The sequence below is a fragment of the Colossoma macropomum genome, unplaced genomic scaffold (assembly GCF_904425465.1).
Source record: "Colossoma macropomum unplaced genomic scaffold, Colossoma_macropomum, whole genome shotgun sequence".
Classification (NCBI taxonomy): domain Eukaryota; kingdom Metazoa; phylum Chordata; class Actinopteri; order Characiformes; family Serrasalmidae; genus Colossoma; species Colossoma macropomum.
The window spans coordinates 55,873,302-55,901,052 of NW_023494792.1; the positions used below are offsets into that span (position 1 = coordinate 55,873,302).

A 27,751-nucleotide genomic window follows, 5' to 3' on the forward strand; every position below is an offset into this window, starting at 1 on the left:
TGAGAGCACTTTTAAAAGGAATGCTGATACATTTCCACTCTAACAGAGAGAGATGTCCCGAAAAGACTACAGCCTTTCTAAATGGGAAGAGCTCAAACAGCTCTATATGGCAGAGAAACATCATCTCTCATGTAAGTTTTGCTGAAAATGAAAAAAAAAGTTAAAAAGTAAATAAAATAAAATAAAAAAGAAAATAAAATACACAAAATGTCCTTTTTAGTAGGCTATGAGGGGCAGGGTTCCTACACCTTATTGTACTGTTTGTAAAGCAGATCCTGTTGGCACTTTCCTGCATGTTTTGGGATTGCACTGAGATTGAGATTGAGATGAGCAAATTCTGGGACTATATATTGTCAACATTGTCTGATATGCTTGAATCCATGTCTCACATTACATTAACTCAAAAATAACAAATCTTCGCCGGTTTAACCGCTGCTAAAAAGACTATTATAACTGGTTTAATCTGTATATGCGATTATCGCAAACATGGTCAGTATTTTACTATAATATTGTCTCCCTCAAGCGGACGACTGCAGTGAAAAACAATATATATATATATATTTGCAGAATTTTTATTGCAAAACATATGATGGAAACAAGCTGCTGGGCAGTAAGTATTGCAATTTTTTTTTTGCATATTTTCATTTCATTGCTTGCAAATTGAGCAATAGGTCAATGGAAACATAGCTAGTGTGGAAGAAAAAATATTAAAAATAAAAAATAAAAATTCCCTTAATTCCCAAATCACTTCTCACTACACGAGGGGAGGACAGTGAGGGTCCTGTTGGTTCCAAAATGGGTTTCTATGGCTGAGGAACTGCAAGCTTTGAACACAATCTGATTACATATGAACAAACATCAGTAAGAACATTTAGTCTACGAAGGCTCTCTACTGACCACTCAAACACACACAGTATCACATTACTGCATCAGAGCTTCAGTAATTCAGCAGCCTGCTGCGCATTAGCGCATCAAAGCCTACAGAGAACATGAAGCAAAGCCAATAAAACAGCAATACTCAGCCATTTCCAGCAGCAGGGCTCACATCACTTTTCAGCCGAGCAGCTGTGTAATGAGTAAAGAGCGAGCGCCAGAGAGATACTCGTTAATATTGCAGCGGTGTGGAATTACAGCAGGGCAAGATGAGAGACAGCCAAATCATTTAATATTAATTCAGCCCATCAGATCTGCTCCATCAAACTCACCATACACAAAACGTACAGCCTGCAGTCATTACCCCTTCAGTCAATCACGCTGCTGCTCGTGTGTGCGTGAGCTGGGCTCCCCAGGGACGAGGTGAGCGGGGCTGGTTTGTGTGCACTTTTGGAAATCAAACACATCTATACAGCGCTTGCTCTCTAGGGAGGACGGGGAATGAGTCTGCTGTACTGTATAGCTGTCAGCATCAGTGTTGGGAGTAACGCAGTACAAAGTAACACATGACAGTAATGTGATTACCTTTTTGAATAACAAAAAAGAGCAACTTCAGCTTTCAGTTTGAGTTCCTGCACTCAGATTACAGCTCCTGACTTGAGATGAACTGTGTCGTGTTACTTGTATGTCTTTACACAAACAAAATAACCGATGTGCAATGCATTTAAAGCATAACCTGCCTCTGTGGGTGATGCTCATATCTTTAACTGTTCATTCTCATTTCCTTTCCTCGCATCAGCCACGTTTACATGCAGCCTACACTGTAGAAAGTGGCTCGTCTGATCTACTTTAAAAATTACTTCATGTGGTAACAAGTAATTGAACTAGTCTTATTCAACTTAAAATACTACATTGATTGAAAGAATCATTCATTCAAAGTATTTATTTAGGTTGAATAGAACTAGTTCATTTACTTGTTACCACATGAAGTAGATCTGACGAGCCACTTTCTACAGTGCAATAATCAGTTAATAACTAATAGCTGAATTGGAATAGAATAGACCCCTAGATTGAGACCACTCAGAATACAATTTCTATCCGAGTGAACGAGGTGGGTAATCCTGTAAATAATCCATTAAATAGAAGAATAATAACCATGTAAACGTCTGTATCTGATTACATTCCCTATCGGAAAGTTTAAGTCCGTTCTTATCACGTTCGTCGCGTCATAGTGAAAGTTTATAACGTTCAACATGGCGGAGCAGAAACTGGTCTGCAGAGGAGACGAAGTTTACGCTCTGAGCTTTAAAAGACGGCGGTGGGACGGACGTCCAGCTTATGTGTCTCAGAACACAACGTCTTCCTCTCGGCCTTCTTTAATAAGGACACGTGAAGGACGTTTTCCTGAGTCTGACATCATTTTAAAGTAATTAAAAACACAAGCACCGCTCACTGCTGCTCGTCTCACTCTGACTGGACTCATTTGATGCTGGTTGTCATGGTAACGCCTACACTAAGTGTTACTCTACACATGCGTGTCATTTTGGATCGGATTACTTGTGGTGTGCATGTAAACAGAGGTTTTTCATCAGATTGTTGAGCAGAGTGAACATAAACACCTCAGTCTTCATCTATAATCGGAATGTATTCAATCAGATTGGCAAAAATCTTTGCATGTAAACACAGCCATTCTTTTCCTCATGTCTCCTCAGGACACGAGGATGAGATGCATGGATAAGATGGGAAGAGGGAGGAATCCAAACATGTACACCAAATGAGACGTCCTTCGCTCAGCTGTCACTTTCATCAGCTGCTACTTGGCTTAAAGGATCTGCCCATATTAAACAATTATAACCTATTATCAACTCACTTTTCACATCAGCCTGTTTTAATGAAATTCAAATTCATCAACAATTTAATTAACTTCCATTAAACTTTCTCAGTATCCTCCCCCACCCTAATTAAAATAGTTTGGAGGCAACTTCCACGGAGGACATACACGCTTAAAAATTATGGTTCTTCAAGGGTTCTTCAGTAAAGAAAACTGTTCTATATAAAACCATGAACACTCAAATTCATGATTAAAGCGCTCTTCAGATTGATGGAGAATGTGCTGTAGACGGTTCTATATAGCACCAAAAAGGGTTCTTCTATTGTTATAGGCTAGACATTGTAATAATAAAAAAACGCTTTTTGGTGCAATCTAGAACCTTTTTCAAAAAAGTTCTATATAGAACCATCTACAGTACATTCACCATCATTCTTAAAAACCCTTCCATGATGCAAAGAACCATTTGATCATGCAAAGGGTTCTTTGAGTATTCATCGTTCTATAGAGAACCGTTTTCTTTACTGAAGAACCCTTGAAGAACCATCCTTTTTAAGGGAATAGGATGCAGGATGCATGCGTGTCTTCTCGCACTGAGAGCCTCCTCTCTCCTCAGTTTCTCCAAGCATAGTTAAAGAACCGATACGTTCTTAAAGATGGTGGATTTTGATTAATTTCTGGGTCACAGGCTGAAGGACGGAGGACAGAAGAATCGAAGAGACATCAGTTAGGGGTTTGGAGATGCACCCCATATATCATTGCTGTCATTCTGTATTATTTGAGCAGAGCAGCTACTCTTTACATTGTGCCAAAATTTCAGAATGACTGGACCAACAGAGAGAAAAAATCACATTACTTACTCATCAGAACCATTGGCCAACTGTGAATTGGCCAATTACACCTTCGCATTTAACCCATCCATGCAGTGAAACACCCACATATATGCACACTAGTGAACACACACACACTAGGGGGCAGTGAGTACACTTGCCCGGAGTAGTGGGCAGCCCTATCCACAGCGCCCAGGCAGCAGTTGGGGGTTAGGTGCCTTGCTCAAGGGCACTTCAGTCATGTCCTGACAGCTCAGGGGATCGAACTGGCGGCCTTCCTTTTACAAGGCTGGTTCCCGACCTTCAGCCCACGACTGCTCCAGAATCAGAATCGAGCTTTATTGGCCAGGTTTGCTTAAACATACAAGGAATTTGGTTTTGGTTACAGGAGCTCACAGTGCACAGTATCAGACAAACATTTACATGTAGTAAATAAAATAAAAATAAAATAAAATAAAATAAAACATGCATTCCTACCATCACTCACTCTCACACACACACACACACACACACACACACACACACACACAGTCATACCTGTAAACCTTATATTGTGCGAAGTATGTGTCTTATATTAAAGTGCTGAGTGCAGCAGCAGTTAAAGGGTGTATAGTGGCAAAGAAAGGGATCAGTGAGGTGACAGTCAGACAAGTGGGGTAATAAGGCAGGTAAGTTAGATGCTAGAAGAAGCACTGATCTGTGATGGTAGTTCCAGAAGTAAAATTAAAGAACCTAAAGAACGTTTTGTCTTTGTAAAGTTACCATGTTGGAGATCATCCGTGTCTGTCCTTGTCTGTAATCTGCGTGTGTGCTACCTGTATCAGCTGACTGCTTGACTCTGATCGTGCATATGAGCAGCGCAGTCTGATCGCGGGAAGCATCATAAACTCTGAGAACAATCTGTCGAACCATCAAATACTATGAAGCTACTATGAAACTGATGTATAAAGATCACCGTGCTGAAGTAGAGAGAGACACACAACCTCACCTACACAGACCAGACTCGATTTTCATTCAGGAACAGCTCTGTAAGCTTTTCATATCACTCATAAAGATTTTACTTCAAGGCTGTTTTTGAACTGTTTCTACTGGAACGTTTCTCGCTTTTCAAACAGCATCAGCCATGAGTTTACTGTGATTGACTATTTCTTTCTGAACATTGTGTTGAAAAGGACGGCTGGCTGGGTTTTCCCCTGTATAGTTGGTAAAAGTGGATTTTACAGACTAACATAAAAGTAAAGTAAGTAAGTAATGAAATAAAAAAACTTTTCCAGGAACTTATAAATACTAAGTAATTTAATCTCACTACATTTGGAGAGAAGTTATTAGTAACTTTTATTTTTAGAAGTAATTAGTATCTTAAGTAACTTTCAATCATGAAAAATTAACTGACAATTAACTGCCACATAAATAACTACGAATAACAATTTAGTTAGCATTTATATTCATTGTTTGTAAATATTAAAGTTAAAGCCTAAAGTGGCAAATTTGATCTGCCAACAGACGACAGATAAAGGTCCAGCTCAAATAAACAAACATTACTCCCTGCTGCCCTCTAAAGGTGTTATGTCAGACGTTATACCTTAGACCAGTGGTCTCCAACCCCACTCCTTGTGTATGTAATAAGCTGCCCTACCCCTTACTTCACTCTAAAACATCTGATCCAGCCAATCAGGGACTTGGGAAGAGGTAGGTATTAGCCAGGGTTGGAGACCACTGACTTATGACATTAGAAAATACGTTTTCTGCTTTCTTTCATTTAAAATCATTGCTCAATTCAAAGCTAATGACTGTGGACATTCATTGTAGTCAGCTTAAATACTTGCATGTTTGGTGTAGTGTAGCAGGTAACACATCTGCCTTCTATGCTATAGACTGGGGTTCAATCCCCCACCATACACTATACAAATAAGAGTCCTTGGGCAAGACTCCTAACACTGCCTTCGCCTACCTGTGTAAAATGATTAAACTGTCACTCTGGTTAAGAGCGTCTGCCAAATGTAGTGCCATAAATGTGACATAATTATGCAATAATTGTGGCTGCTGACCTACTAGCAGTGAGGATTGACAAAGCCACTGACGCATTACACTGTCATTCAACTGTAACTTTGACACAGAGGTGTACAGCCATTTTACCAGCCATCTCTATGTGTCTCCACTGACCACATGTGATCAGATTTCATGTATGAATGAATGTACCGTGAGTCCCTGTTCATGTACAGATTGTCGCAAACGTTTAGACCACTGCCAATGAAACTAACAAACAAACAAAGGACAATTACACAGCACTTAATGTCTCTGCTGTGATGATGCAGTTCATTAAGGCTGATGTTGATGTTCTGGGATGTGCCAAGAAGCTTTAGTGTTAACACCTCAAATCACAATTCAAAAGTTTAGTTCTATTTTGAAAAACAAATGAAAAAGGTTGCAGATAAACGTACGAAACGATTCTATTAAGATGATGTTGATCTACAACTTCAGCTGTAAAAATGGCAAAATGTGAGATGTGTTCAGAACAATGGACAGAGCTGTAGAGGACTCTTTAGTGAAAACATTGAGAATGAAGTTATAATAACATTAACACCCAGAATGCCTCATTAAGAGACCCTTATTAGTCTCACAACAGGGAAATCTCACCTCTGCATTTAACCCACCAGCGCAGTGAAACACTACATACACACACACACACACTAGGGGGCAGTGAGCACACTTGCCCGGAGCGGTGGGCAGCCCTATCAGCAGCACCTGGGGAGCAGTTGGGGGTTAAGTGCCCTGATATTGTTAAACATATTCTGGTGTCTAGTTTATATTATTTCAGTCTACACTGTGTGAGATAAAACTAAAAAATAAATAATAATTAGATTAAATGAATTAAATAGCCATTATTATTATGTCAGTGATTCCAAACTTTTGAGTGGTAGTGTATGTAAGTGTGAAATAAAACTAACAAAACAAACAAACAAACAAAAAACGTTTTAAAAGACTCTTGGTTGGACGCCATCACGTTGTTGGTCAGCATCGGTGGCCAACCATCGCCCACAGTCAGCGTGGTGTGTTCAGTACTGTTGGCTCTAGTTGGTGCTTGTCAGCAGACGAGACACACAGAACAGCCTCATTTTTCAATGCCAGTGCAAGTAGCAATGTTTTAGCACTAGAAATGTGCCTTGTAACTCTTTTTGCTATTAGAATGTCCAAAAGTTTAAACCAATAATATATGATTATTGTATTCTCACCCCGCTATCCAGGAGGATAAGCGGCTTAGAAGAATGAATGAATAAATGTATTCTGAATTTAAAAAAAGGTTAATATTGTTATGACTAAACATGGACATACGTGAGCTCTAAAGGTGCTCTGATAACACACTAATGTAAAATACAACATTTCACTCATTTCAAGGACTTTTTGTCATATAATTGTGAACATCCGACTGCATATTTTAATTCACTGTTTAATATATGCTTACCTTTCAAATAGCCTTTTTACCCACCCAGCACCGCTAATGGCGGCTTATCAAGTTGTGTGCACCAAGTTTGACCTAAACACAGACATCTGAAGCTCATTCAAACAATATATTCTTTAATCTGTACGCTGCTGTTTTACATATTTAGATTACTGCCAGTTCCTGATACAGAGAGCTGATGTCTTCAACGTCGGCTCAGTGTGTCCCAGCAAGAATTGCAGTGTTACAACACACGCCGCCACTGGACTCAGTGGAAATGTATTGTGTGGAGTGATGAATCACGCTTCTCTATCTGGCAGTCTGATGGATGAGTCTGGGTTTGGCTAATGCTAGGAGAAAATTACCTGCCTGACTACATTGTGCAAAGTCTAAAGTTTGGTGGAGGAGGGATGATGCTATGGGGTTGTTTTTCAGGGGTTGGCCTAGAACCCTTAGTTCCAGTGAAGGGAAATCTTAATGCCTCAGCAGACCAAGACATTTTGGACAATTATATGCTTCCAACTTTGTGGGAACAGTTTGGGGAAGAACCTTTTCTGTTCCAGCATGACTGACCCCCAGCACACAAAGCAAGGCCCATAAAGTCATGGTTGGGTAAGTTTGGTGTGGAAGAACTTGACTGGCCCTCACAAAGACCTGACCTCAACCCCATCCAACACCTTTGGAATGAATTAGATAGGAGACTGCGAGCCAGGCCCTCTCGTCCAACATCAGCGTCTGACCTCACAAATGCCCTTGAATGTGCAAAATACCCACAGACACTCTCCAAAGGTAGCTGTAAAGGGGGACCAACTCCATATTAATGCCTATGGATTTAGAGTAGGATGGCATAAAAAGTCCTGTAGGTGTAATGTGTAGGTGTCCCAATACTTTTGTCCATATAGTGTACCTGAGCAGATATTCTCAAGGCTGTGTGGATTGATAGCACTCTGTCTCTTGTCTGACTACACCACATTTGTTTCTTGAAGATGGAACAGAAGATCTAGCCAAACACCTGGAGATGTTTTACCAACATAGCTCAGTCACTCATTCCTGACAAGAGCAGTTAAAGGTGTACGCAACAAGCACCAGGCTTGGGTACGTAACTGTGGTCTATAAGTTCCAGATGACCACAAGAAGCCCAGTGGAGACTCCCTGTCCTCCATGTGAGTTTATTTGTTTTACTCTTTCTGTCACATATGACTTAAATGGAATAGAATGTTGATTTATGAGAGCCAAGGTAGGTATTTGCAGATCATTCTCCAGTGACCACACGTCCAAACACTCATGGAATTTAAGAGGGAAATGCAGAGAAACCATTTGCCATAAATCAACTGCCTGGTCTTCAGAGTGAGAGAACATCTAGCCAGAGTGAGAGAACTGGCAGAAAATTGAAAGTTATTAATCAAACAATAACATCTGCCGGTCCAGCGCAAGCAGAGTTCAGAGGACGGTGTGTGTGTGTGTGTGTGTGTGTGTGTGTGTGTGTGTGCGCACTGTGAGCCAAAAAGAATGCGTCATGGCATGTTTGTTACTACAGTGGATGTGAATGGCTGGAAAAAAGGAAGGGTGTTTACAAACAAAGTGAAACAGCTGGAACACAAAGCTTTGCTAGGTCACAAACACAGGGCTCTCTTCACGTAAAGAGAACCTGTGAGGCCCTCCCCATTTGGTACACAATGTGAATACAAATACTCAACCGTGAAAACAAATTAGACAGCCAATCAGAACGCAGCAAAATCCCAATAGCTGTGGCCAGCTTTGTGTGCAAAGGAGGCTAAGACTCTATAGGACATAACGCTCAGAGCAGTTTAATAACTTAAGCTTGCTTCATGGAGAGCAAGCTGGGGAGCAATCTAGAGTAGAGGTCCCACAGAAAATCTGTATCATGTGTCCTGCTCCCACCCACAACCGAACCGTTTTGTCCCGCTCCCACCCGCATACGAAACGTTTTGTCCCGCTCCCACCCGCCCATTTCCGTCAAGGCGTACTGACATCAAATATCTGACACAGTCTATTCACAAATACATTCTCCTCTGCCGAAATAACACGGCAGTCATGGTCATCAAGCTTACTGTGAAGTAGCTTCACCAAACGCCATTTATCCCCAGTAAACACAAAGTAGGAATCAAACCACAGAGTGATTATTTTTGGTGTTTTGCTGGACTCGGCTGTGGCCGTCGGACTGGAGGCTCCGCCGTCTCTGTAAACTATGAGAATTTGCTTCTTGTTTACATGAACGGCCACTTCGCAACTCTTTAGAATGACTTAATTGACTTTAACTGTTTTACTGTTATCATGTTATATTGTGTTTCTATTGTGTGGGCCACACGGTGGCGCTGTTGCGTCACAGCAAGAAGGGCCTGGGTTCGATTCCCGGCCGGGTGACCGGAGTCCTTTCTGTGTGGAGTTTGTATGTTCTCCCCGTGTCTGTGTGGGTTTTCATCCGGGTGCTCCGGTTTCCCCACAGTCCAAAGACATGCGGTCAGGCTGACTGGATGCACTAAATTGCCCCTCGGTGTGAGTGTGTGACTGTTTATGTCGGTGTGTCTGCCCTGTGATGGACTGGCGACCTGTCCAGGGTGTTGCATTCCTTTTGCCCCAATGACCGCTGGGATAGACTCCAGCCCCTCCCCATGACCCAAAATGATCATCAACACGGAAAATGTATGTATTTTATGTTATTTATATATCTATATGTTTAGTGATCATTCTACATTGTTTAGGCTATTCATTAATTTGCGGGATTTCACTTCATGCATGCCTCGGGCCCCTCCCGCCTACCGTGGGTTGGTTTTCCGCTCGCAACACTGAAAATTAGACCCGCGCTGCAAGATATTGTGGAGGGTTCTGCGGGAATCCGTGGGAGTACAGACCTCTAATCCGGAGCGATGGGGAAAAACTCTAACAGACATTTGGGAACAGAGTCTCAACAGCCCAACCACTGAGTACTGCTGGGATATCACAGTGTCTCTGACAGGAAAGGACAAATTGACTGACATGGAAAAAAAAGGCTAAACATAAACTGCTGTTCTGTGTGATGTGCAGATTATCTTGCTCTATTTAAATGCGCTGCTATTGGTGACTCACTAGCGTTCAGCTTGATAAACAAAACTTTCCTGTCAGACTGATAAAAAACAATGGAAACTGTGTGGTGCTTTCATAAAAACAGATAAGGGCACCTTTTATTCCAATTGCTTTTCTGTTTTCAAAACTTTTAATTACAATATCTGTCAAATTTTACTGCATATTTGCCGCAGCCCTACAAGATACATTGCCGTATTTGTATTTTGATCACAGCCCAACTCCTCGGCCATCATATCACGCTCCACTGACCCTTACACTCTATCACTCTGCTGGACTTGAGCTTGTGTGGAGACATGTCACATGTTAAGTAGCTGGGAGTGTAATAGAAGTAAATGATTGTGAGAAAGAGAGAGAAATAATGAGCGTCTGGAGCTCGGGGAGTGGAGCAGAGGAGTGAGGTGCTTGTTTGTTTCGCCTGATTGACCGTCTTTGTTTGCCAATTATGGGCGCAGCGGCAGGGACCAGGCGAGCCTTAATTGGGAGATTGCTTTGTGCATTTTCTATCAGTGAGCTGTCTGCTGATCTTTGGCCGCCTCATTTGTTGCTGTAATTTGCTTGCTACCAGCCAATCACGCCAGAGCAGCTAATGAGACTTGCTTTAAGAAGAGCTCCTACGTTTCAGCAGAAATTGCCTCATAAGAAGCTTATTTGGACCAGTGATGAAAAGACTTTTTTCCCCAAGCGAAACTGCCCTTTCTACAAAAACACCAGCAAAGAGATAACTGTACAGTCTTATTAGTCTTGTTAAAGTGGATAAAATAGAGGTTTGTTGAAGAGGAAACTGGCTCTACATCAGTGTAATAAGGCAACTTATACACACAGGGCCAAAGAGTGAAGCAAAGATGTGGGGAAAGCAATGGTTTGCCAACATAAGTACATCATTTTACATCAGCGCTTATTTCAAAGGCCTTGAAAGCAGAAACAATGGTTTCTCAGAGCTGCTATTACACAATGTGAGAGAGAATCTAATGAGAATTTCTTGATGGTAAATGTTTGCATGCACTGAAATCAGGGCTGTCATGATTACTCGATTAAACTTGATTATGCTATCAAAACAGAAATCAATTAGAATTTATCTTTGTCTGACAACAACCGAACTGTGTATCACTGCACCACGGGACGAAAAAAAAACTTGTGCTGTAATGGAATAATCTTTGACTCTCATGCTGCTTGGACCTCCGAGCATAATGACAAAGTAAGAATCTGTTTTTTGTTTAAACTGAGGGGCTGGCAACTTATGTTCTTAACTAGAACTAGGCTGATCAGCTAGCTAACAGGTTAAAAGATAGCAAACATACTAAACAAGTCCATCATTAATATCACAGGATTGAATTAAAGCATGTACGGTATGATTAACTGTAAAACAACAGTATGAAAGTCTAAAAAAATGACTTACACCCATCAAATGTCCATGTTTCAGACAGAAGTAGCGTCAAACCCAGGCTGAATCCCAAACAGCTCCGTATTTCCTAAATAGTGTACCAGCTATGAAAGTTTAGAAATTCCAGCCTAAACAGCCAAATAGTGCATCATTTATCGAGTGTGGACGTGTCTGAATCCCAAATGACTATTTCTTAGCTATATTTTGCATCGTTGCAAATTCCTACGTAGTGCACTATGTAGGGAGCAGGGAGCTATTTGAGATTCAGCCCCAGCGTGAGAAGAGGGACGCCGCTGGATTGGTGCTAAATAAGACCTGCAGCTGTAATTTGGGGACCAAAAAGTACTTATAAAGCGATGTCTTTACATCAAACAGTGCTGTGTTATCATATGTTCACTGTTATACGACCAAAAGTTTAAAAATTCTTGAAATGACTGTAATATACAGCGATGGGCGGCTGAACATTCTCCTCATTCAGCGGTCCATGGTTGCTTGGCAAGGATACCACACTCTAAAGGAACTACATTTCTTGGCTGAATACTTTTTTATGTCAATTATTATTAATAATAGCAATTATTTTCTGAAAAATGTGTGCATTTTATCATATTTTATGTTGGCCGCCGTTTTATTGAAGCAATAAGGCACTTGAGGCCGTGCGTTACTGTGATTTCACCCTTCCCGTGATAAAATCACAGTAACACACAGCCTCTTATGCCTCATTGCTTTATTCTACTGGTCTCTTACAGAAACAGAGCCTGATGAACACACCCATTTATCTGACACAGCGTATTTATTTGATTCTTTTTTAAAGGCTTCTTAGATTATCGTATTTACATAAAGTGTTCTGGAATATTTGGGGTGGATATGCACAGTTATTACTCAGTTAAAGTTTTCAAAATGTCTGCATGATTCTGTGGTGGAGATGTAATCAAAGCTATTTGGAGTGGTTTGATGTGAAATGGTTTATTGTGAAGAAACTTACTGACTTAGGTTTCTTTACAGTGGTGATGATAGAAACCAGGGGTCACCACGTCATATAGCCATTTTTTTTTACTACCCAAATTGACCAGAGAGACCACCTCTCTGCCATTAATAGTCAAAAATAAATATAAAAAAACATGCTTAAGGCCAAAACGTAATCTCATAACTAGTGTAAAACCATGTCTCAGGCATCAGGCAGTATATTCATAACCATTTTATGCAGTACCTTCTTGTGAGAGAGCTTTTAGAGGCATTCAACGTCTGGTTCTCATCACCACCACTGTGAACAATTCTGGCTCTGTACGTTTCTCTAGAATGAAGCATTTCAAGTCAAACCACCCTGAATGACTTTGTTTATGTGTTAATGATCAAATCATACAGAAATTTAGAAAATCAGTGGAATTCATTGTCAAAATAGTCTGTAGGTTAGTTGATTATTAATACAATAAAATTATTATTAAAATTATATAAGTACACAAACAATAAAAACTAATTGATAGTGACAACTCTAACTGTAATATGTCCCAGTTGTCCACCACAAAGATGTCTGTGCAGCCTTGGTGGGTTCTGCAATGAAAAAAGACCTCATCCTGCTGGAGGGCCCACAGTGTAACCAATCTGATTGTTGTCTTTTGACAAAGTGAACATTCAGTACTTAGAAAATAAACTCATTGTTCTTCAAAAGCAGCCCAAGCAAACTCCCCCTCTTTCTTTTCATCTGTTCTTTTCTTTCCCTCTGTCTCCCTTCCTCCCTTCCCCTCTCTCTGTACGTGCAAGGATGCGGCTGCCGTTGCTGTCCGGCTTTCAGTCTGACGGATGGCGGGTGGTAATTCATAGCTCCTCCCAGGCAGGAGCAGGATTGAAAGCATATGGCCCATCACTCTGCTAAGCCCCTCAGTGGAATTCTCCATAAACATTCCAGTCCAGTCCACTTCATTCCAGAGACACAAAGAGGATAACGTGCACAGGGGCTTCACGCAGGCTGTGTTAACTTCAAAATGCACCTATTCTGCTTCTGCTGATATAATGCATTTTAAGGGGGATGTGCTGATATGGGAATCATGATGGAGATATTTGATATTTTCATGACCATATCTGCCCATACACATTCCAAATGCTGATATAAACATATAAAAGGCAGAATTTGGGACTAAATCTACCTGGATTATCATTATAGAGAAATAAAATATTTATTTCTGAAGGGTTACACATGCAGTAAAATTAATACAATGCAAGTATTTTAGAGCAGTAGCCCACCGCTGCAACACTCTGTTCTGTTAGAGATACGATTCAAATGTCATCTCTATTTTTTTAAACTAATCTATTAGGACTGCAGGAAAAGCTGTGGTGTGCACTATGATCAATCCTAGCAAGACTGAGCTGCTATTCATCCCTGCAACTATAAGTCCTCATCATGTTCTTCCTATCTCATTCGAGAACTCTCTGATCGTTCCGTCTGAAGATGCGCGAAGTCTTGGTGATTCTGGAAGAGCAGTTATAGTTCTCAGCTCATATTGCGAACCTAACTCGGTCATGCAGGTTTCTCCTGTACAACATCCGGAGGATCCGACCCTTTCTCACTCGAGAGGCCACCCAGATGCTAGTGCAGTCTCTTGTCATCTCAAGGCTTGACTACTGCAACTCGCTCTTGGCTGGTCTTCCTATGCGGCCATCAAGCCCCTACAACTCATCCAGAATGCAGCAGCACGACTCGTCTTCAATCTTCCTAAGTTCAGTCAGGTCATCCCACTGCTGCGCTCCCTTCACTGGCTTCCTCTAGCTGCACGCATCAGATTTAAAACCCTGATGTCTACAAAGCCAAGAACAGACCAGCCCCTCCCTCCCGAACGGCAATGGCCAAAACTCAAACTGTACCTCGAGCCCTTCGAGCTTCAAGTACAGCTCTGATTGACCCGCCATCCTACAAGACACGTGGAAGACAAGCAACAGGGAGGTGGAGCAACAGGCTCTCTGTCCCTCTCGGCTCAGGAGCTCATGCTGCCTTAAAAGAGCAGAGACGAAAAAGAGAGAGAGAGGAGGGATGAGCAGCAGCAGCGAAAGGCTGGAAAGCTTTGGTTTCATTATTTGTGTTGGTTTGGTGTGAAAATAAAGTTGGAATTGCTGCTGCAGACATTTCTCCTGCCTCCTGCATCCTTCCTGAGCCCTGGGTAGCACAGGCCATGCTACAACCTTTTATGATAAAAGAGTAAGATACCGAACTACTAATGCTGACTTTTTTGAAAATTGGTGGAATTCCCCTTTAATTGAAGTTAGTTACATGAATCTACATTTGATTTACATTCTTCACCGACAAGTTTGGGCCTGCATACTTGTAAAAAATTACAAAAAACATTTTCTTCCACAAAACAAGACGTACGCAAACAATACATCTGTTCTACTTATGAACACGCTTCCTCGTTTCAAAGTGAGGGATAACTAAACAAAACGCAAGAAGCCACATTTCAAGCCACAGGGGAGCTAGAAGGGTTAAACACATGTGAACTGCTAACATGCTACCACTGCGGTGAAGGACTTTGGTTAGGCAAAATACCCTCATCTATTCCATTAGGCTGTGGTGAATGGATTAGTCTGCAGTCTCAGACTCAGCATGAGAGCAGTGGAAGCAGGAAGCATTAGCACGGCACCTGCTGACGAGCATGAACACCCACGCGCTCCCCAGCCGCTCCGCGCTTTGAGCAGAGCGACGCCTTGCCAGGTCACCCTGATAATGCCGGTTCAGAATTCCGCACGGTAACAAACTGCACACGGACTCTTACGAACACACTAACGGCATATACATACGAGAGGAAGGGCTTGCAGCAGAGCACCAGGCTGTCGTAGAGGACGCACACTCCGAAGACGGTGATGCCCGTCTCTTTGACCAGCATGGCACAGGTGCCCAGGAAGAGGGAGAGTGCTAGAGAACATGGAGACACCGTCGAGGGGAACGAGTCCGCCGTGCAGCACCCTGACACACTCCTGCAGGGGAGATGAAGAAAAATGTATTACATCATATTTGTTCATCTACTAAACCTAGAAAATGTTGGGTCAGTTTAAAGCTGGCGCAGAGAGCGTACAGTTACAATCGCACGCAAAAGTCTAAACAAATTACCCAGTCAAATTACAAGTTTGTTGATTTTCTAAGCAAAAGTAACTTAGAGCTTTTCTACACAATTTTTATATATTTCCTGAGTTTAACATTTTGGGAAAAAATATAAAATGTGCCATAACTTTTGCCCAGTTCACACTTTGCTTTATTTTTTCAAATATGTTAAATTTAGCAGATAATTAGTAATTATATTAAAGAGTTAATTAAGAGTATATTAAAGAGTTTACGCAATTGAGAAAAAACGCGACAGGTCATTAGAGCTCTTTGGTGGATTCTACGATTAAGATGGAAGCGTATTTGTTATGCCAGACAGATGACAAAAAACTCCTTTGAAATATTATTGTTTTTACTTGAGAACTTGAGAACAAATATTTGAGTACTCGCTCAGAAATATTAACAAGTTTTCAAAACCTGTAAAGTGCTGTTTGGGCCAGGCCTAGTTACTACAGTTATATAAAAATAAAAAAATAAATAAATAAAAAAAAAGGAGGAAAAGTTGGCGTGGTCAAACAGAGAGCGCTTGTGAGATGTGGGAAGTAGAGCAGATAAGACAGGATGACATTCTTACCTAATATAGGAGAGAAAGGCCAGGAGGAACAACATACTGGCCAACACATCTGCTCTCCCAACGATGCCGGACACCTGAAACACATAAACAGACGCACACACATTATTACCAGATCTTAGGATCAAACGTGTTTTCAAATATATATTGTCGCTGTCGGCACAAAACCGTGTAGCTCCAAAAACGTGGCTTTGTCTGTCTTCTATCACGTTTTTGTCAGGATGCAGACACACACAAGTATGTTTGGATTACGTTTTGTTAATGGTTTAAGTGAAAGTAAGTTAAGGCATCTTCTACAGTGAACACACTTAAACATGACACTTTTCTGCAAATTTTAGTGGACAATTTATATTTATTTGTTTAATATATTACAAAAAAACAAAACAAAAATGTGCCACAACTTTTATACAGGCCACATTTTAAGGCCACATTAATGAGTTATTCCACCTCCAAATATGTTAAATTCAGCAAATACACAATAATTGTGCATTAAAATGTGCAGAAGTGTCTGTAGAGGATGTGTTCACTTATTTTCAGCTAGAAAATCAACAAAATATGTCATTTGACCACGAGAGCCTGAATTTTTACATAAGTCTGTACATTAACAGCGGCAGGTGCATCTTTACGTTAGCAGCACTACAAAGGCATCGTGCCATAATGAAGCTGTTACTAAGAGAGAAATGAAAGGAATAATTAGGAAATTTTTTGATTCTCAAATTCAGAATTACCAAAAGTAATAATGATTGTGCTTCAGTATCCAATAATGATTAAAAGGACTTTCTCCAACTGTACTCCGGTCTCTGATGTGCACTTGGTATCAACAGGCGTCTCTAAACTGAGTAGTACAGAACCGTTTGTGTTCCTCCTGATATGGAACCATGTGGTCAGTTAAGGGAGGCAGTGTAGTCAAAACGTCAGAAGCAGAGATGACAATAAAGCAGCAGAAGAGCAGTCATAAATCTTGAGTGTTAGCTGGTTCCTCCAGCCAAAATATCCTGAGATAGAGGTCAAAGAGGAGAAGGCAGATGTGCATTCTTGTCTGCAGTGTGACTGAGGACGCCTGGAGGATTAGACTTAAAAAGACAACTGAATGACATTCATGAGGATGAACTGAGAGAGAGAGGGAGAGAGAGAGAGAGAGAGAGACTCACTGGCTGGTTACTGTCCTCTATGCATTTGCATCCTTTCATCTTTCCCCATCCCCCTCTTCAGGATGCAGCACACTCTTTACTTCTTCATCTCTCTCTCTTTGTATTTTCCCCTGTATTTCACCCCCTCGTCTCCGCCACAGGGACAAGCGTTTAAATGATCCGAAAATACTCTCTCTACTCCCAACATCTGGAGGGCTCTGAAGCCCATCCCCCCCCCCGCAGGCTGGATTCCACAGCAGCCCCATCGCACACACGCTCAGCCACACACACCCTGTGGAGAGAAACCTGCTGCACAGTTCTGCTTACACACTGCACGCTCTGCGTGTAGCCATCATCCTGTTTTTACACCAACACATGGCCTTGATGAAATACTACACCCAAAAAAGCTAAAGTTGCTAATACTGAACATGAGCCTCATTAGCATATTTGAATAACTAATTGTCTAAATAACTTCATTATGGCTGGATGACAGGTACAAAACAGCATACTGCTATTACACTGCTACACACTGTGACACTGATACTCTGTAATATATTAACAAGTGGTGACCCCTTAATATGACACTGTTGATTCATCAAAATATCCATTTAATTTTATGATTTCTTATTTGCATATTCCATATTCCAAGGCCAATATCTTGATAACAATAAACAACAAGCACTCGCTGGACACTTTATTAAGATCACCTGTACACTCAGTCAATTATCCAATCAGCCAATCATGTGGCAGCAGCACAATGTGTAAAATCATGCATGCACAGGTCAAGAGTTTCAGTTAAGGTTCACATCGAACATCACAACAAGGAACAAATGTGATACGAGTGACTTCCACTGTTGTTGGTGCCAGATGGGGTGGCCTGAGCATTTCACAAACTGCTGATCTGGGATTTTCACGCATGACAGTCTCTAGAGCAGAAGTTGGCAATCCAAATGTTTTTTAATCCTTTCAACAAAAATGAATTTTGCCATCTTGTCTGTAAACATCTCTCAGTGTGTGCTGATGTAGTAGTACAGGATAAAAAATAGAATATAAATGTAAAACACAGACTTACTTTAGCTCAGCTATAGCCGCTTTTCTCGCATCTCCAGCAGGAAACTTTTCCACAAAAGTAGAACGGTTTCTTGTAAATTGTCTCTCAAAGTTCAGTTTTTACGAGGCTGAAGTTTCCCGTTCCACCTTAAACAGTGCTTAAGGCACCAGAATGTAACAGCTGCACCATTTAAGGTGGAACGGGAAAATTCAGCCCAGAAGCTGACTTCAGCTTCGTGACTTTTTGGCGTTTAACCCTGCATTCACGCCGTCAGCAACGCGACGCGACAAGGTGGTCAGAGATCATTCATTTCCAATGAAAGCTGGCGATTTCTGGCAATAGGAGGCAACGTGATCGTTGGCGAGGCGAATTGGGCGGATTAAGTAAGAGATTAAATAAAAACAAGCGATTTCTCACCAGGATTTTTATTTGTAGTGAGAACACATCTGATTTGTGCTTGGAGTCAGTGAAACCATGGCAACCAACGGTCCGCTGGAGTTTGGAAACGCCCACAGGCGATGAGCAACCAGCGATTTGGGCGCCAAGAGGTTAAAGTCGCTGCCGGTGTTAACACAAAGTAAGAGTTTCTTGTTTTAGAATAAACGTATCAGGAAGCCAGCTGGAGTGAGTATAAACACAAATACGTCCATTCATCTCCAAATTATCTACGTTCATCTTAGATCTCTCTCTTTGCCTTTTCATCAGCTACTAGCAAGGTGAGATTGTTGTCTGTGTTGCTATGGTGACCAGCAGTCTGCGCACCAACCTTTAGGGTCAAAAGCTGGTGAATTACCAGTTATAGGCTACATAAACTCCAGCATTTAAGACCATTATTCCAAAACTGTGTTACAACAACCAGCAGAGCTTTATTTTATTGGAAAGGAGGATTATTTTATTTTTACCTAAAAAATTAAATTCTGCTGTGGAGCTGCAAAAGGGCAGCAAAGGAGCCGCAGTTCAGTGGGCCTAAACACCTTGTTAATATAAGGGAGGTCAGAGGAGAAAGACTAGACTTGTTCTGAGCTGACAGGCTACGGTAACTCCAATAACCACTCTTTACAACAGTGGTGATCAGAAAACAACATGTTGAACCTCGAGGAGGATGGGCTACAACAGCAGGAGTCCCCATCAGGATCCACTCCTGTCAGCCGAGAACAGGAATCTAAGGCTACAGCGGACGCAGTCTCACCAAGACTGGACGCATCAAGATGGAAAAATCATTAAAATTTGGCCTCAACAGCGTGAGTCTGTGAACACCAACCTGCCTTGTGTCAGCAGTTCAGTGGTGAGGGTAACATTCTTTTGACTCACACAGGGGTCCCTACACAGCAATCAAGCATCGCTTGAAAGCCACAGACTATCTGCGTATTGTTGCTGACCTTGTGCATCCCTTTACAGCCACAATTTATATTTTCTAATGGCTACTTCCAGCACGATAAAGTGCCTTAAGGCTCACAAAACTGAAGTCTTAAACAAGTTCCATGAACATAAAAAGGAGTCTACTGTACTTCAATGGCTGCTGTAAAAAGACCCATACAAATTTAATGAAATTAAGTTGAACTCAACTGATTGGAATGTATGCCAACTGTACTCACGGTCTGCATGCGAATGCAAAGCATTTGACTCTGCTCACTCAGCGTGCTGCCCAATTTAAAACTCATAATGCTTACTGAGAATATTTAGCAGCGCGTCAGTATTGCGTGAACTGTAAACAAAGGACTGATTTTGATTCTTTCCCCACATGTTCCTGCAGAGTCACAAGCCCCGTTATTCTGATGAATGGTGAATTATAAAGCGATTTTGAGGTGTTTCAATTTAGCCTTGAGTCTTGGCCTTGTATGGAGATTCCTATTAAATTCTCATTTCTTTTCTGCTTATTGAATCTGTGCACATTACATGATGAAGTCACAGCACTGATTAGGCAGCATTTCTGTTGTGATGGTACAACTAATACTTTTGGACACAACCGTTTAGATGGAGGCACTGAGGGTGCGATTTTCCTTCTACAGTATACACACCGCTGGTCCATGATTGTGCTTTCTTCTGCCGTGGAACAGCTTTTAAATTCTGAGCTAAGCTGTCAGCAAAGCGACTTGCCCTCTAGAAGGGCTGGTAATTGCCTGCTGCTCAGAAAAATAGGTTGCTGAAGGGCAGAGGCAAGTCAAACCGTACACGGTCACAAGGACACGGGAGCAATATATGAAGGCGAGTGAACATTTATTAGACGGCACATGTCTTACAATTTATAGTCAAAAGGGGTCTGTGTCCATCTAGTTGGTCTCTGATTGAGAGGCGCGGTTCCTACGGGGAAAAAAAAGAAAAAAAGAGTGCTCCCATATACACAGTCCTGATGGATCTTTCAGTGCTTCCAGCTTCCCATTGCTCCTCTATGACCAACTGGACTACTCCATTAAACAGTACATACCACCACAGCCTGTTCTTAATCTACGCGATCAATTCAGCACAACCTTTACTGCACATATTTGCATTGGCGTGCATCACTGAACTGTAGAATGTAATTATATGTACCAATCAATGCACATACTATTTGTAATGCAGCTGTACACACAGTAACTCTTTCCATCTAAGCACAGCCTACACACAGTTGGCCCAGTCCCATTTCTTATTTTTACCCCTACCCCTTATTTTCGAGTGTCACCTTGCCCTTTAGAACTGAGTTACATCAGGTAGTGGTTGAAATCTTCCCTATGAAATGGGACCCTCAAATAAAGAAGAACGTTACTTCATTATCAGATACTAGCGCTGCTCTGTAGGCGACCCTGCCAGTCTGCAGTGACAGCAGAGGAGGGTAAAGTTCAGCTCCTCACTGCTGGGCTTTAGTTACATTTAGGGAATCATATGCCTTCAAAGAGGGGGGACAATTATTTATCATCACCCACCCCTAATTCCTATGCAGCTGAAGTCAGCTATTTGCCAGCTTCTTATTCAAATTTTCCTGTTCCACCTTAAATGGCACAGCAGTTCTGATGGCTGAGGCGCCAGAATGAAACTGCTGCACTATTTAAGGCGGAACGGGAGGTTTAGCTAGCTAGCTGCCAAGACAGTGGCAATTTTTTACGCTTGTTGTGAAGAAAAGGACCAGAATACATTGAAACGACATTAAACAAAAATAATACAATGATTATCGTAATTTTTTAACAGAGAAAATTCTCACATTTGTGGGTTTCTTTGGTCACTTACGCAGCCATCTTGCCGATTTTTCTTGCCTCTGAAAAACCTCCGTTTGGAGGGCCATGTAGCCCTAACACTTCGCCCCACCCCTCTATCTCAACTAAAATCGGGACACCCTACCCCTAGAAAAATGTCACACTAAGCTTTTCTGAACATACTGCGGACATCGTCAGCACTGAATGAACTTCGAACAACTGCATGCCTTATTAAAAAGAGCACAACTAGTCTTCTTTCCCTAAATTGAGAGGGGCTTCACTACACCATGCATCCCTCGCTCCACCCGCATCGGACACTCAGGCAACACTGGCATGCACACGTGGTAAAGTGGTAATTGTATATCGAGCTGAGGATCGGAAACACTTGTGCTTTTCACAGAGCTTTTCATTTCAGCCAATTACCTAATTCTGCAAGAATTCCACCGCAGCAGCTGCAGCTCAGCCCTGCCCTGCCTGCACAGAGGGTCTACAGCAGGAGAAGAGGGTCTGCCAGACACACACACAACAATGTGCACCTATATGGACAGTATAGAAATATTTACTTCTTACACTGTACTCGCTCTCCCTCTCTCTCTCTCTCTCTCACACACACACACACACAGTCACAAACAGCTGCCTTGTGTTGGTTATATTCTAAAAGGAGGACCCTGTGCCAGAGACATTCCTGTGTTTCAGTGCACCGATAGATTTTCACTCGCCAAAACAGGCTGTGAGGTTGTGCATGCGTGTGTGTGCAGCAGAGATCGGGAAAAACTGGATTCACACCAGACGAAGAACAAAAACAACTTGGTGTTAATTTGTGAACTGGTTGAACAAGAGACAGCGGCGCAGAGTGAGTCACAGACCAAATACTGTACGATAGGATTAGGAAAATAACATGTAGGCCCGATTCCATTTCACCCCTCGCCCCTACCACTTAGCCTTACCCCTACATTTTACACGTCCACGTCTAGGGGTAGGGTGTCCCGATTTTTGTTGAGATAGAGGGGTAGGGTTTAGTGTTAAGGCTACACGGCCCTCCAAATGGCACACAAGCGACCAAAGAAACCCACAAATGTGAGAATTTTCTCTGTTAAAAAATTACAATAACCATTGTATTATCTTAGTTTAATGTCGTTTCAATGTATTCTGGTCCTTTTCTTCAAAACAAGCACAAAAAATGGCTAGTAGTTTGCTGACATCTCAGTAGCTTGCCAGCTAAAATTCCCGTTCCACCTTAAATGGTGCAGCAGTTACATTCTGGCGCTTCAGGCATCAGAACTGATGCACAATTTAAAATGGAATGGAAAAATTTCCAAAACGTGAAGCTGGCAAATATCTGACTTCAGCTTCATATCACTGAAGAATTAGGGGTGGGTGATAATAAATAATTGTCCCCCCTCTTTGAAAGCATATGATTCCCTAAAAGTAACTAAAGCCCAGCAGTGAGTAATGTTCTTTTTACTTGAGGGTCCCACTGAGGGTCCCATTTCATAGGGGAAGATTTCAATCACTACCCCTAGTAACTCAGTTCCAAGGGGTAAGGTGGGATTGGACTTCAGTGCATTTCAAGTGCTTCTAAACACGCACCAGAACCTCAAGAGACAGCGTACCAATACAATTTGATTATGATTCTTTAGGAAATGATTCAAAGCATGAAGAGATTTCAGATTTTATCAATCCAGTCAGTTATTTTTTTCATTCCAGTCAGTTATTTCGATCCCATTTGAGCTGACAATTAACTGATATATAAATACTTGCAACTAATGATTTAAGTGTCTTTTCTGTTCATTTTATGCTACTATTATTTTTACTTGATTTTCACTATTAATGTCTTCTTTTCATTATTTTAGTTATTTTATTTTTTCCCATTTATTATTACGATTTATTATTATTTAGTAGGGTCAGCCTCAATGTTCTCCGAAGTTAAATAAACGTTGATTAACTGATTGATTGATTGATTGATTGATTAAAGTACAACACTAAAGCAGCTAAACTGCTGATTAGCTATCTTGGGATCATCTCAAATAATCGCGATCAGGAGATGATGTAATAATGTGACAGGCCTTGGTATGCAGTGTTTCCCACAGTTCTGAACCAAATATTTCCAATTTTTCTGGTAATAAAAAATTTTATTTAGATGCACTGTGCATTTTCACACCTCTAATAAACGCTGTTTACAGGGAAAAACTGCTGTCTGTACTCCTGACATCATCAGCAGTGACCGGTACCGAGCGCTGCTTGGCAGCCGTGGTGGGAGCGTCCTGAGAGGAAGTGAGACAGATGGTCAGCGGGTTGTGTGCCGAGGCCAGCGCATTCTCCAGGGGGAGACCGAGCGTGAGTGAATAGAGGCTTTTCAGCTCGACCCAGGAACCCCACACAAGTGTAAAGTGATGCTGTTACTCTCCTAGCAACTAGACAGAGACTCCTGATCTGAAGATAGTCTTTCACGTTTGTGGGTTAACCCTTCAAACTCCAGGCTTATTACACAGTCATTAAGGCTTATTACTCAGTAACAATCAATTACTCAGTAATCACTATGAAACTAATATGTTCAGTATGTAGCTATGAGAGTCAGGATTTTGAAAGGGAATTCCACTGATTTTTTAAAATTTCTGCATAATTAAATGGTTAAGATGTAAACAAAGTCATTCAGAGTGGTTTGATGTGAAATGCTACGTTCTAAAGAAAGAGTCAGAACTGTTCCCACTGGCTGTGTTTACATGCAAAGATTTTTGCCAATCCATTTGAATACATTCTGATTATAGATTAAGACTGAGGTGTTTATATGTTCATTCTACTCAACAATCTGACGAAAAATCTCTGTTTACATGCTCACTGCAAGTAATCCGATCCAAAATTACGTTCATGCGTAGAGTACCACTTAGTGTAGACGTTACCATGACAACAAACATCACGTGAGTCCAGTCAAAGTGAGATGAGCAGCAGTGAGCAGTGCTTGTGTTTTTAATTGCTTTAAAATGATGTCAGACTCAGGAAAACGTCCTTCAAACGTCCTTATTAAAGAAGACCGAGAGGAAGACGTCGTGTTCTGAGACACATAAGCTGGACGTCCGTCCCACCGCCGTCTTTTAAAGATCAGAGCATAAACTTCGTCTCCTCTGCAGACCAGTTTCTGCTCCGCCATGTTGAACGTTATAAACTTTCACTATGACGTGACGCACATGCGCAAAACATACTTTCCGATTGGGAGTGTAATCAGATACAGGCGTTTACATGGTTATTATTCTTCTATCTAACATATTATTTACAGGATTACCCACCTCGTTCAGTCGGATAGAAATTGTATTCCAAATGGCCTCAATCAGACTAGCCTATTCCGAGGTGTTTACATGGACATATTCTATTCCGATTGAGCTATTAGTTGGACTATTAACGGATCATTAGGCTGCATGTAAACATGGCTAGTGATGGTGACATAAACCAGACGTCTGAAGAGTTTAATGCCTCCCTCACAGAAAGCGATCACATGAAATGGTTATGAACCCACTGCCTCATGCCTCAGACATTGTTCTATGACAGCTTTGAGAAGTGTTCTTTTAAAATCTCGTCATGGCAGAGAGAGCTTACAAGGCATTGTAAGGCAAAGAAAACTTTTTTTTTTTTAATTTAGCAAATGTAGCACTATTTAACTCTGTTAATACTGTAATCTGTGATCAATCACTCTTTACAGAACTAACTCTCTGTGTGTTTTCCTTTCTTTGCAGAGTTGAACAGTTCCCCACCTTTTGCGGTCTGATGTTGTTGCTTCTTCTGCCTTGATCGGCCGGCCACTGCTCGCCAGCCTTCCGGACCATTTTGACCTCCATTGAGCTTCACGCTGTACAACGCTGAGCAAACCTCACCTTCATGAACTGACCCTCCTGCTGCTGCATAAACTCAAACTATCTAATTAACCATTGCTCCACCTGTTTTCCCCGTTTTTGTATTCTAATATTTTATACTAATGCTGTTTGCTATCCGGTGTCGACCAGAGGAGGATGAGTTCCCCTTTTGAGTCTTGGTCCCTCTCCAGGTCTCTTCCTCTTGTTTTTTGGGATTTTTTCCTTGCCACTGTTGCCATTGGTGATGCTCATGGGGGCTTGGACCCAGATTTATCTGCAAAGCTGCTTTGTGACAACATCTGTTGTAAAAAGCGCTATATAAATAAACTTTGACTTGACTTTGACTATTCTATCGTCATCAATATTACACATAAATGCTCAGAAGACGAGTACGTTCACTGATTGTTTTGGATACTTATTCACCATTGCAAAGAAGTCAGTATGCTTCTCTACAACAAACCATTTCACATCAAACCACTCTGAATGACTCTGATTACAACGCAGTGATTGAATTATGCGGAAATTATGAAAAATCGGTGGAGTTCCCCTTCAAGTTTGGACACGTCAGCAGGTCCTCCAACTCTGAAGTGTTAAGAAAGAAGTGAGTTAGTTTTGGATAGAAAAAGTTGATCCACTCCAGCATGATTTCTAATGTAACTGGTTATCGTGTCTCAGAGCTTGTGGAATATTTATTAGAGGTTCCTGCATTAGGAAGCAGATGAATTATGCTGATTCCTGCACTCGGACACACTCAGGCGTGCGCACACACACAGCTGGGCACCCTTGAGGTAAATGTTTATCTTCTGACTGAAGATGTTTGTGCAGACAGTAATTAAATTTCTGCCTGATCGATCAGAACTGAGTGCAGGAGGATACAGTCTCGAGTCTGGCCTCCTCTCCGCTGCACCAGCGTGTGTTCCTCATTAATGCTAGTAAAATGTGCTGCAGCTGTTGTGCTCTGCTGATGATGTAAGATGTTTACTTAGAGCTGATCAGACTGTGACACACCCATCTAAAGCCACTCACACACACAAAATACATACAGTCGTACGCAAAAGTTTGGGCGCCCCGGTCAAAGGACATGTTTTGTTGATTTTCTAAGTAAAAATAAGTTTCTACAGGGACCGGACATTCTAATGTACAGCGACTAATGATTTGCTGAATTTAACAAACCATAAAATGTAGCCTGTGCAAAAGTTATAGCACATTTTATATTTTATGTTTTATTTTTTATCCAATACATTAACCTTTTCAACTCCTTGGGACCACTGGTGGGTCCAAAACACATTTTGTCATATTCTTTATAACTTTAATATTTCATAAGCTTCATTCAGAAGGTGGGGGTCGTATGAGAGCTGTAACTCTCTTCTTTCCAGTCAAATAGATGGGTGATGTAATTTTAAACCCTTATAATAAAAGAAGCAGAACTCAAAATTTTTTTTGTCTACTGAAAGTCGACCCATTTTTCCACAAATCTGGGCTGTAAACTATAAACAGATTATCAGAAGAATAAAAAGAAAAAAAAAGAGTCCATGTATAGATGTAAGGAACTAAATCCGGGTCCAAGCCCCCCATGAGCAAGCCAGAGGCGACAGTGGCAAGGAAAAACTCCCTAGGAGTAAGAGGAAGAAGACGAGAGGAACCCAGGCTCAAGGGAGGAACCCATCCTCCTCAGGTCGACCCCGGATGAAGAGAGAATGACATAACTAACGAGATTTTATGACAAGACTGAAATCCACCACAAACATAAGACTGGATTAAAGGGGGCCTATTGTGCTTTTCCAGTGTGTTATAAAGCTTTTTGTGCATGTAAACATTCTGCAAAGTTACAAAGCTTAAAGTACATGCCAGAGGGAGAAACTCTCTCCCATAGAAACCACTTTTTCTCAGCTGCCCGAAACGCCTCGTTGGAATTTCAGCCCTTTTCCTTTGTTACAAGATGATGTAATCTCGTAACACAGTCCTTACCACCTACCAGCTTGCTCGGCACACCCTCACACGACGCACAGAAGCTACCGGAAGAGGAAAAGTGTGTTCAGAGTTGTAGCCGTGTGAAGAAAATGCTGACCAGACTTTCACTATCGACTCTGACTCAAACTGATACAACAAAAACGACATCACTGGAGAAACAGCCACAGCAGAGTTTACAGCTGCTCTGGAGAGAAGGGTCTGTCTGCAGACTGCAAGACAGGGGCGGAATGTGCAGGGGCAGAACTGCTCTGGCAGTTGACCAATCAGATCAGAGGAGCAAGCTGTCCAATCAGAACACACTGGGATCATCGGGAGGTGGGGCTTGAAGACACAGGCGTCCTAACGGAGCGTTTCAGACAGACGGTGAATAGAGATGGACAGTATGAGATACAAAATAATGTGTTTTTAGAACATTGAAGCATGTAAATCTATTCTAGACCCTCAAAATAAAAATTATGAACACTGAAAATGAGCATAATAGGTCCCCTTTAAAGTAT

At 41.5% G+C, this 27,751-nt stretch overlaps 1 protein-coding gene across 2 annotated transcripts in view; it reads right to left on the reverse strand.

Annotated features, from left to right (window-relative positions):
- tmtc1 (transmembrane O-mannosyltransferase targeting cadherins 1) overlaps positions 1–27,751 on the reverse strand; it is an 80,858-nt gene that overhangs the window by 38,328 nt on the left and 14,779 nt on the right. The window contains exons 1-3 of one of the 2 annotated variants that reach the window (XM_036577624.1): positions 17,242–17,424; positions 16,094–16,167; positions 15,219–15,395 (exon numbers count right to left, since the gene is read on the reverse strand). In XM_036577624.1, the coding sequence (XP_036433517.1) occupies positions 15,219–15,395; positions 16,094–16,167; positions 17,242–17,280 (290 nt within the window). In that variant the 5' untranslated portion in view covers positions 17,281–17,424. Of the gene's footprint in view, positions 1–15,218; positions 15,396–16,093; positions 16,168–17,241; positions 17,425–27,751 lie in introns of those variants that run through there. The other variant, XM_036577623.1, reaches the window with a different exon arrangement.